Source organism: Lactuca sativa, chromosome 1 (genome assembly GCF_002870075.4).
Source record: "Lactuca sativa cultivar Salinas chromosome 1, Lsat_Salinas_v11, whole genome shotgun sequence".
Taxonomy (NCBI): domain Eukaryota; kingdom Viridiplantae; phylum Streptophyta; class Magnoliopsida; order Asterales; family Asteraceae; genus Lactuca; species Lactuca sativa.
In genome coordinates this window covers 193,055,338-193,065,707 of record NC_056623.2, presented here as the reverse complement: position 1 = coordinate 193,065,707, position 10,370 = coordinate 193,055,338, and the positions used below count along the sequence as shown (strand labels likewise).

At 32.4% G+C, this 10,370-nt stretch overlaps 1 protein-coding gene and 1 long non-coding RNA gene across 4 annotated transcripts; one reads left to right on the top strand and one right to left on the bottom strand.

Annotated features, from left to right (window-relative positions):
• On the top strand, positions 1-1,360 carry LOC111880910 (uncharacterized). 3 transcript variants are annotated; one of them, XR_002846628.3, is made up of 5 exons: positions 2-447; positions 688-863; positions 957-1,029; positions 1,114-1,174; positions 1,242-1,360. It is a non-coding gene; the product is annotated as an uncharacterized LOC111880910 (long non-coding RNA). The 3 variants fall into 3 exon arrangements; XR_008224713.1 differs by having other exon boundaries at positions 1-447; positions 740-863; positions 957-1,174; XR_008224712.1 differs by having other exon boundaries at positions 957-1,174.
• Positions 1,361-4,376: 3,016 nt separating this feature from the next.
• LOC111880911 (extensin-like) lies at positions 4,377-5,115 on the bottom strand. The gene is made up of 2 exons (XM_023877324.1): positions 5,111-5,115; positions 4,377-4,956 (listed from the first exon to the last, which is right to left on the bottom strand). The coding sequence occupies exons 1-2, from the start codon at positions 5,113-5,115 to the stop codon at positions 4,377-4,379; spliced, it is 585 nt and encodes a 194-aa protein (XP_023733092.1).
• Positions 5,116-10,370: the final 5,255 nt, after the last annotated feature.

The following is a 10,370-nucleotide window of genomic DNA, read 5'->3' as shown; positions in this document are numbered from 1 at the left end:
ATTTGAAACGTTTTTTATACAAATACGCACACCAAGTATTCTTAAATGTGGCATATATCGACCCTGGTCTTCATCTTCACCCAATTAGTCAGTCAATCCGAGATTCAGTGGGAGACACGTTCAAATTGAAATTGGAAGAACTTACGATCTCTTTTTCGCCTCTCAGTTTGCCACATCACTTCCGCCCCCATTTTTCCGGTATCTCAAGTAATGAATCCCACTAAGAACCGGTAGTCTGGTACTTCCTTCTCCTCTCTACCAAACCACCGATGCACCAACACCTCTTTCTTCTCTCTCTCTCTCTCTCTCTCTATTACTCTATCAAAGAAACCCTAACTATGGAATTTCAGAGCAACCACCACCACCGTCTGCACTGCCACTGAACAGCTACCACAACCACCACCAATTTTCTCTGTAAGAAAGGCCTTAATCAATTGCCATTTCATGGTACGATTTCAATAGTAATCAATATTTAACGCCTCTCTCTCTCTCTCTCTCTCTCTCTCTCTCTCTCTATATATATATATATATATATATATATATATATATATATATATATATATATATATATATATATATATATATATATATATTCTTGAACGCATAACTCTTTCTCTATCTCTATCTTCACGGCCATAAAGGTCTTCAGTTCTCGCTTTATAACTTTGTGTGTATCTGTTTCTGAAGTATTAGAATGAAGGTTCTTGTAGCAAAATTTGAAGGTGCTGTCAATTTCTAGGGTGAACGAAACTTTAACAGATTTGGGGGTGGCTTGGAAAGAACTCTACCATGGGAAAGAATCATAGGCTTCTTGAAGATGCTCGTATTCATCTTTTAGCTTATCTACAATTCTATTTGGGCAGGTAATGTATAGTTTCTTAATAAGTTACCTGAGTTTTAGTTTTCACTAAAGTGTAAACAGTTTGATGGATGATGATTTTGGTCAACTGGTGTAGGTCGACCCTGTGTCTCGATTATCTGTCTCTTGTACTTAAGCACATGAATGATCCATGAAAGACACTGCTAAAGGTACAAGTGATTTTTTTGCTTTTAATTTAATAATGATTTGGATAAATGGCAGGATGAAAGTATTGAAAAGGTTGTGGAATTTAGGGATGCATACTTCATTAGTTAGGAGAATTTTGATTCAGTGATGCTCATGTCCAGGTTTCAGGTAAATAACAAGTTGTGGTTTTTTATTCACGTGCGTTATAAATTTATAGTTATTATTATATGTGTAGGGGAGGCTGAATTTACTTGAGGTTATGCAACTTGCTGTGAAAGCTGCACTTATAAAGGCGTACAATAAAGGAAGCAAGACACGGGTGATACGAAGAGCAGATTTGATCACACTTCCAGGCATTAAATCTTTTTTACATGATGACCTATGAATTAGAAAAATGGAATATCTACATATTGTTTATGAAATTTTAGTAAATATCCTCAATGCAGTTATTTTATATCAGATAGTCAAAGTTACTCATTTGCTTCCATTTTTCCTTAAAAAAATTTAAAATCTGTGAAACAATCTGCAAAAAGTGCTGAACTTTTATAGCTCTTGTGTGATACCCATTTGTGCTTCTTTGAGGTTTATGATTTTTCTTTTTGCAGGTGTTTTGCTTTATAACAACAGGAGCATGTGATATCTGTGGAAGCATACGCTAGAGGGACTATATAATTTGGTTGAACTGAAGAGGATTGAACAAGAAACTCACCTCATGGAGGTTTAATCTATTATCTTTTTATGATTTCTTATACTTTTCAAACATAGAATTCATAACAAGTTAGTATGTTATATTTATTCATGCGTAGCTATGTGTCATTTGGTTTATTTGAGTCCATTCCTAACTCGAAAATAATGATGTGCTTAACTGCATGCAATATCAGTGACCCCCAAGAAAGATTGGATTCTCTTTCTGTTTTTATATTTTCTAATTTTGTTTTGAACAGAGTGAGTTGTATAGTTGGCTGCTAAATGTATCCTCTCAAGTAAATAGTCTACCTCTTCTAATCACAAAATGGCCAAAATAGGGAAAAGTATCTACCAAACTTCCAATTTTTTTGAATTTTTAATATTATTGTGAAATGCATGAATTTTTATAGAAATGTTTTTGTTTGACCATTTAATAAGCGATTTTTACGGTGGTTCCATTGGCAATACATGGTCATTTGTGTAAAAGGTCGATGCACTTTTTGTTAAGTACTTTCTGCTATCTTGGTAAAAAGAAAACGAAAAAAAAAAATCTTTTTATAAGCTCTATACGTGTGACCATGTTTTTTTCCTTATATTTTGTAATTTTAGGAAATTTGTGCCATGAAATTTAATGTGTTTGTTACAATCTATGTTTTCATCATGTATGATCGGTCAAAGCTTTCAAGAGTTAACTGGAAGTATATTATAATTGACAAAAATGCCCTTGATTACACTTATAGCTCTTCAGGTATGCCTCTTCATGTTTTTGCTGTTTGTGAAATACCAAATATATCTCCAATACAATAGGCAACCCACTTACCATTAAACCTACTCCACTTAATTCCATGTCACTAAGAAAGTCAAAATTCAAACTGCCACATCATTAACTTTCAACCCTACTCATTTTATTTACCATCTACCCCCTTAAATTACCCCAAAATTACCCTTTAACCCCTTTTTCAATTAGCTATTTTTTCCAGCAGTTGATATATTATAACAATGCCATCTAATACTATGCTAAAATAGCAACCAACTCCATTTTTTGTTTACTATAGCATCGTACTTTAAAAGTTGGTTGTTATTTTAATGTATGATGTCCTAATAGTAGATGAGTGTGTGGAAAAAATTATATCATTTTACTTTTACTATGTTTCTTTTCATGAACTTGCATTTATTCGTGTGTGTTGAGTACGATCTTTTGTGGCAATTTAGTAATTACATATCATGGGTTCATGAGCCTTACCAATTGTATTTTAATCTATTTTCAGTTGGAAGTTAAAGGATATTTGAAGAGGTTTAAAGAATAACAATGTAATGATCATTCGGTTTCATTGTTGATTCCAATTAATTATGTATATGGAATTTATCCAATAATAAAAAAAATGATTTTGTTGTAATTTATTTTTGTATTGGTAGTTACAATTTTTATATTAAATAAACAACATAAATTAACTTATTTTTTACCGTGAACTTCAATTTATGAATCTATACTATTTAATTTAAAAAAAAATATAACAGTGTAACTGTTTAGAATGACATAATTATTTTTTAATTGTAAGTAGTAATTACCTAAATATAAATGAATTAAATTTAAAGTTAAATCATATTAATTTTTTTTAAATATATTAATTGTATGACGCGATTAATCAGTATAGTTAAAAATACATTTAACTTTTTTTAATTAACATCGACAAAATGTGAAACCATGTTTTTTTAAGTAATATTAATTAATGGTGTTTTGACAATAAACCTAACTAAAAAAAATAATGGCAAATAGTGATTTGCATATTCTTTGAAAAAGAATAAATTATTGTGTGATTAATTGCCGATCAAACGAGTCAAAACTTCGGAATAAGTTAAGATGTTACGGTTATTTGGAGTTAACATAATGAGTGATTAATTGCAATTTGTAAAGAGTGACAAAAATGGATTTATCAGCATTTAAGGATTATAAAAACTCAAAAAATATGAATGTAATTTGGTTAACACTTAATGAATTTTACGATTTGAACTAATAGCCGCAAAGAAACTATTCAGAGAAATTAATTAATCATCGCCCATAAACAATTCGTCGCCGTTGCTTTGCGCGAGTAAACGACTAGTATATATATATATATATATATATATATATATATATATATATATATATATATATATATATATATATATATATATATATATATATATATATATATATATATATATATATATATATATATATATATATTGAGAACTTGACAACAAATTTGAACCAACTCTCATAAAATAATCTCGCATACCCTTCCCCTACTATACGGATACTTAATCAAATCCATTTGAAGATACACCGTCACATAGACCATCAAACCATCATAGAGACCATCAGAAGACCATCGTAAATCCGCCATCAGACGGCCGACGACTGACGAATGGCAACGGTTGATTGTGATCTCTTACCACTCATAGAAAAATTCCAACCGTTTTTTCTTGAAGGTGTTGTTTAGTTTGCAGATTGTTTACAAAGATATTGAAATATGTCAAGGAATTAGAATTTATCATGAATTTTAATCTGATTCCATCTCTTTGGTCGTGTGAAAATAGAATTGGAACCCAATTCCATATTCTTTGGTTGGAAGAAAATAAAATTGTAATTATATAAAATGACATAATTTTCCTTATTTGTGTTGCTTAAATTTACTTTCTTTTATAAGTTATATGTGGTGGGTGATGGTGGAGGTGGTTGTGGTGGTGTTGATGAATGGTAGCGGTTGCGTTCTGGTGGTTGTTTTGGGTGATGGTGGTGGGTGGTGATCGTAGTAGTGGTAATGGTGGTGGTGGCGACAGATGGTGATGGTGGTGACTGTGGTGGTCGTTGTGTCGGTGGTGACATGTAGAAGTGGCTGCAGTGGTGGTACATGTGGTGGCAGGTGGCGATGGTGGTGGAGGTGAATGGTGGTGGCGGTGACGGATAGTGGCGGTGAAGGATGGTAGCGATGATGGTGGTGATGGTGGCGGTGACGACCGATGGGGGTGAAGGATGGTTGAGGTGGCAGCGGATGGTGGAGGTATCGGTGATTGAGGTGGTGGCGGCGACGATGGTGGTTGTAGGTGATGGTGGTGGTGGTGAATACGATATTGGTGACAGCGGCGATGGTGACGGGTGGTGGTAGTATTGATGGTGACGGTAGTGGTGGCGGTAGCGGTTGCGGTTGGTGATGAGTGATAGTAGTGGTGGGTGTTGGTAGTGATGGTGGTAGATGGGAATATGGTAATTTTGCACTTTCCTTCATGAATTGAAATTAATTTCATCTAAAATTTAAATGAATTCACTTTCATTCCTTTGGTGAAAAAAAATCATTTAGGATTCTTATTCCATCTAAAAAGGTTGAATCAAACACTAGAATCAACGTTTGCATATGCTCATTAAATCGAAGGAACCTCATTGCTCCGATTCTGTAGGTATCCGCAAATCCATTTATGTTTATTGAATTTATTGTTTCTATCTCTTTATTTTCACTTTTCGATTGATTTTTGAATTATGTTTTGTAGTTTAGCCTGGAATCTTGTCATGTTTGTGGAACTCCCTTTTTGGTTCTTTTGTTCCTATCAACGTTTGCAAATGGTGTTATCTCACAACCGTCATGTTTTCTTTCTTTTAGGTTGTTTCCTTGTTTAGTATTGCACAACTAGTGTTGGAATAAATGTTTGAATGAAGCTATTAGTTGATTTAGATAAAAATTTGACTATGGTCAATCATGATGGTCGTAGAATTGTTACTAAAATAACATTTTTTTTCAATTAAATTGTGAAAATTGAGTTAGGTTTGTGACATAGTTACCTAGAAATTCAATTGGTAGTTGTAGAATATGGCTAGAGTAAACATGATATACACGGAATGATCCATTGTGGATGGTCATAAATTTTGTTCAGATTGTCATTTTATTAAAAAAGATAATATACATATTTTATTGAAGTAATCATGTGATATTTAATATAATACTACAAGTGGATTTTATTATGCACTTACATATTTTATTTATAATTGGATTTTTTTTTCTTTTATGATTTTGGATTGTATTTCTTTTCCTTCAGATATGGAAAATCTAAAGTTGGGTAGAATTCTTGAAATGTGTTCAGGTAACAAAACCTCAATCTTTCGGGTTTTTACTTCAAGTATCCGTATGGCCTAACAACAAATAATAATCATGGAACTTTTTGGTTTTCTATCTATGATACTTGTTGGATTTCAAGGTGTTTGTTGTGAATTTTATTCCCTTTAATTTAACTTCCTCCTGCACAACTGGAAATAGAATTAAATAAACAACTTGTACTTAAGACTCCTTTGGTTGCCTACACGAGCCAACCAGACTTAATTTCTTCATATTTTGTTTGATTTGGGTTTCTCACCCACATCACCGAGAGGAGGGCTTTTTTCGTCAATCCATTTTTTCCATTGGAGAGGTACTTAGTCAGACTTCACATTGATTGAAGCAGCTGTTGGAGAGAAGGCAACCCAACCCGAATGGGAAGAAGGGGGTCAGCCAAACAGCGGTCCACTTTGTACGTTTGCTGAGCAGACCAATCAGGCATTTTTTTTTCTAAAAAGGAAGGGAACTTCTCACCGAAGGAGGCAGTAGGAATGAAGGAGGCGGGAAGCTACCGCTTCTAGACTAAGAAATGGCATAGAAATCTTAAAAGAAGTATTTTTCTTCGGTTTAAAATTCTCACAAAAGATTTAGAATGGAAAAAATGACAACAAAATTGTAAGTTATTATTTTTTTTTCATAAACTATTGTTTGTTTTACACATGTGTTTTTAGAATGGAAAAAATGACATACAAAATTGTAAGTTATTTACGTTTTCATAAACTATTGTTTGTTTTCCATGCTCCGTGTTTGGCAAAAATAACTGTTAGCTGGAAACGAGTAGCTGGTAGCAGGAAGCTGTAACTTTTATTTGTTCAACGAAGATCATTGTTCTTGCCAATACACAACCTCTCACACAATACTTTAACATCATACCAAAAGAGTAAACATCTGATTTTTGTTAAAAACATGGTCTCCACATACTATGGATCATAATAACCAACTTTAACCACGATGAAGCCAAATGGACAAAAACACCAAAAGAGTAAACATTGAATTACAATAAGCAACTATATCTAAAAAATATGAAGCCTAAGAAAATTTGAACCGACCGAAATCATAAATCTTTGCATTGTCAATTTTCCTCTAGTAGGATGTTGGAACTTTTAATATCACGGTGCAATACTCTAAATTGGGTCTCAATAGAAATATGAAGGTATGCTAATCCATGAATCATCCCAATTATATTGTAGAAGTAAGTCTAAAATTCTCTTAGATTTATACTTATACACAACGATATTATATCAACCTCAATCATCGTTACCAGAAATATGCATCAATTTTGAATGTATTTCCAAAATCTGAGATCTTGGCGTTCCAATTTTTCTCTAATAAGATATTGGAGCTCTTGATATCACGGTGCACTACTTTTGAAATCAGTCTCCGCTGAATTATGAAGGTGGTCTAACCCACAAGTCATCCCAATGCAGATCTTCTACATCTTGTGCATGTTAGATCATTGCTATTGAGATTCAAGTCTAGACTTCTCTTATATGCATACTCATACACAAGGATCTTCCCATCACTCCCATAACAAAACCCTAAAAGATGAACTGAGTTTTCATGTTTATAAAAAGAAACCATTGTAATTTCCTTCCAAAACTATAGAGTTTTTCCTAAAAGATAACCGGAATAACATAAACTACTAATTAGCAAAAAGAAATATCTATCCGAAGCAAGTTAACAAGCAGCTAACCCTTAGTCATCTCTCCCACACGGTAGACTAGCCACCCGCCAATTAGCAATTGCAGTAAAAATTGTGTATCTTCAGCAATTTAAAACTATTACGATCTAAATTCTAACTTCCGCCTATTCATCTTTTGCATTTCAGATGTGAAAATAAAATTTTCATCTGAGCTGTTACGCTAGATTACAAGAAATATCTAAACGAATTTACCAGATCTGAAATAAAGCCGCGAGACAAATTCATCGGCGTCGCAGTAGCAGCAAGCGTTATTGTTGCAGTTTTGTTGTAGCGGCTAGAGGCAAGTAGGGTTTGTTGAAGTTTCATTTGCTTCCAAACTCCGATATTTATTCTGTTGGGGTTTTACTTCATTATTATTTTTTTATTCTTTTTTTCGGACTTTCCATTTTAATATGGATTTTTATTGGGGCTACGATTAAAATGAGAGTAAAATGAAATAAGAATTGAAATTTGAAAGAATATAAATTTTGCACAATTCAAATGTATGTAGCTTCTGGATGAGAAATAATGAAATAAAAAATTTAAAATGTTACTAACGATAAATTATAGCCGTTCCAAAAAAAATTACAAAATTATCTTTAATTACTTATATAAACCAACTTTATATACGAAAATCTATATTTTCTAATCTATACTAATAAATAAAATTCTATTTTGTCATATATCATTCTTTTATTGATTTCGTTACATGTCTCATGACATTTTAACTTTTTTTTTTCTTTTCCATTTTATTAATTGGAACATGGAGCTGATGTTGTTGGCATGTCAATTTGTTATATTCATCAGAAAAATAAAGACGTGCAAGTAAAAAAATGCTCTAGAAAAACCCAGAGATCATCAAGAGGAGAGTGCAACATTTACAAAGCTAAGACTTGTTTGATGTTTTTATCTTATACTAGTTTATAACCCGTGATAATTACGATTATAAAATTAATTAAACTTTCGTATTAAAAAACCAAAATTATTAATCAATTATTTTAAATAAATTATTATTTAAAAAATATTTTTTTAGTTATATAAAATTATAATCGTTGATTTAAATAAATAAGTAGAGTTATATCATTTTATAATTTATATTAATTTTAGTTTATTTTTTAATCTAATATTATTAATTTAATATAATTAAAGAAAGAAATTTTAAAATTTGAAATTTAGAATGAAAAATCAATTATTAATTTAATAATGAAGTTAGAGTGGGAAATTTAAAATTTGAAATTTGAAATGAATAATTAATAGTTTGACAAGTGGCATGATAAATTATATATATATATAACATTAATGAGGGTTCTAATTACATGACACTTGTCAATATGAAATTAAACCTATTTTTTTATTAGGATAGGGAGATTTCATATATATATATATATATATATATATATATATATATATATATATATATATATATATATATATATATATATATATATAAACGGAAATTGAGTAATCTAACCTGAAGAGAAGCTTATACAAACTTTTGATCGATTCAATCATCTCCTAAGTAAGATGATCAAGCATGGAATAGAGAGAAAGTTGATCGAATAGAAAGTGACGTTCATGAACGGACTGAGACCGGAATGGATGGCCGTAGTTTCCACTGTGAAGGCGCATGAACAGTTTAAGTCCTATTCTCTAGCTAAACTTGTATGGATACTTAAGTCCCATGAAAATGTAGTAACCAAGGAAGCGAAAGTGGTTTCTGGTGTGGGATCGTTGCCTCTTGTCTCTAAAGGAAAAAGTATTGCAGAAGAAGAAGAAGAGTCAGATATGTCTGAATGTGACCTTACAAGAGAGGAGTATGCGATGATGGTCACAAATCCAAAGAAATTTGCAAGGAGAAAATTTCCTGTCAGCAAGAACCGAAACTGGCAGGCAAGTTATAGTTCTGAGAAGATAAAGGATGAACCGAAAGTCTCCTCTCAAAAAGATGAAGAGAAAAAGGAGAGCAAGCTTGCAGGAGACTCTGGATATGACTGTAACTACTGTCATGGCAAGAACCATTTTGCCAAAGATTGCATGTTGAGAAAAATGGCTGAGAAGAGAGAGGATGAAAATGATGAGGCGTATTATATGTGCAAGTTAGAGGAAATCAAGAAGAAAAAGGCAACTAACAGCTCTATGAATGCCCTGATTGTACAGGAGAACGCTGGGGAAGATGAGTTCGGTGGCGTAGAAGTTTGGTCAATCGACTCTGAAGATGAAGAGGTTAGAAGGCCCACTCATGGAAAGGCTTTTGTGGCAAAGAAAGAAAGTTCGGCTGGAAGGTGTTTTACTGTCACTGCTGATCCATCAACCGAAAGTGCAGATAAGGAACCGAACCTTACCGAGAATAAGTGTTTTGCGGCCAAGCCAGTGAGTGAGAAGATCAACGACTGCGATCGATTGATCAAAAAGGTACAATCTCTTCTTGAAACTCTTAAAATTCCAAAAAAAGATTATCAAGAAGAATTAAATGAATTAAACTTTAAATTTTCTAACCTAAGTAGAAGCCTCATGCAAACTCGCTTAGCGAATTCTAACCTAACTGACCAACTCAGCAGGTTGTCTTCAAAAAGTGAGGAAAGAAGAATGTGGATTGAGCTGAAGGAAGCAGAGTTAGTTAGAGCTAGGGATGAAAGTATTTATTTTCAAAGAGACAATTTAAAGTTTTTAAAACAAAGAAATGTTTTTTGTTTAATTGCTAAGCGTCTTTATACTAATATTGCTCAATTACATTTCAACTGTGAAATTGGAAAGAAAATTCATAAAATGATATTGCCCTTTCTTGAATTTAAGGAAGATGAGATCATAACAGAATGTGAATCATAAGTGTCTTCCAAAGAGACATCTATGTCTTATAGGCTAGGTCTGG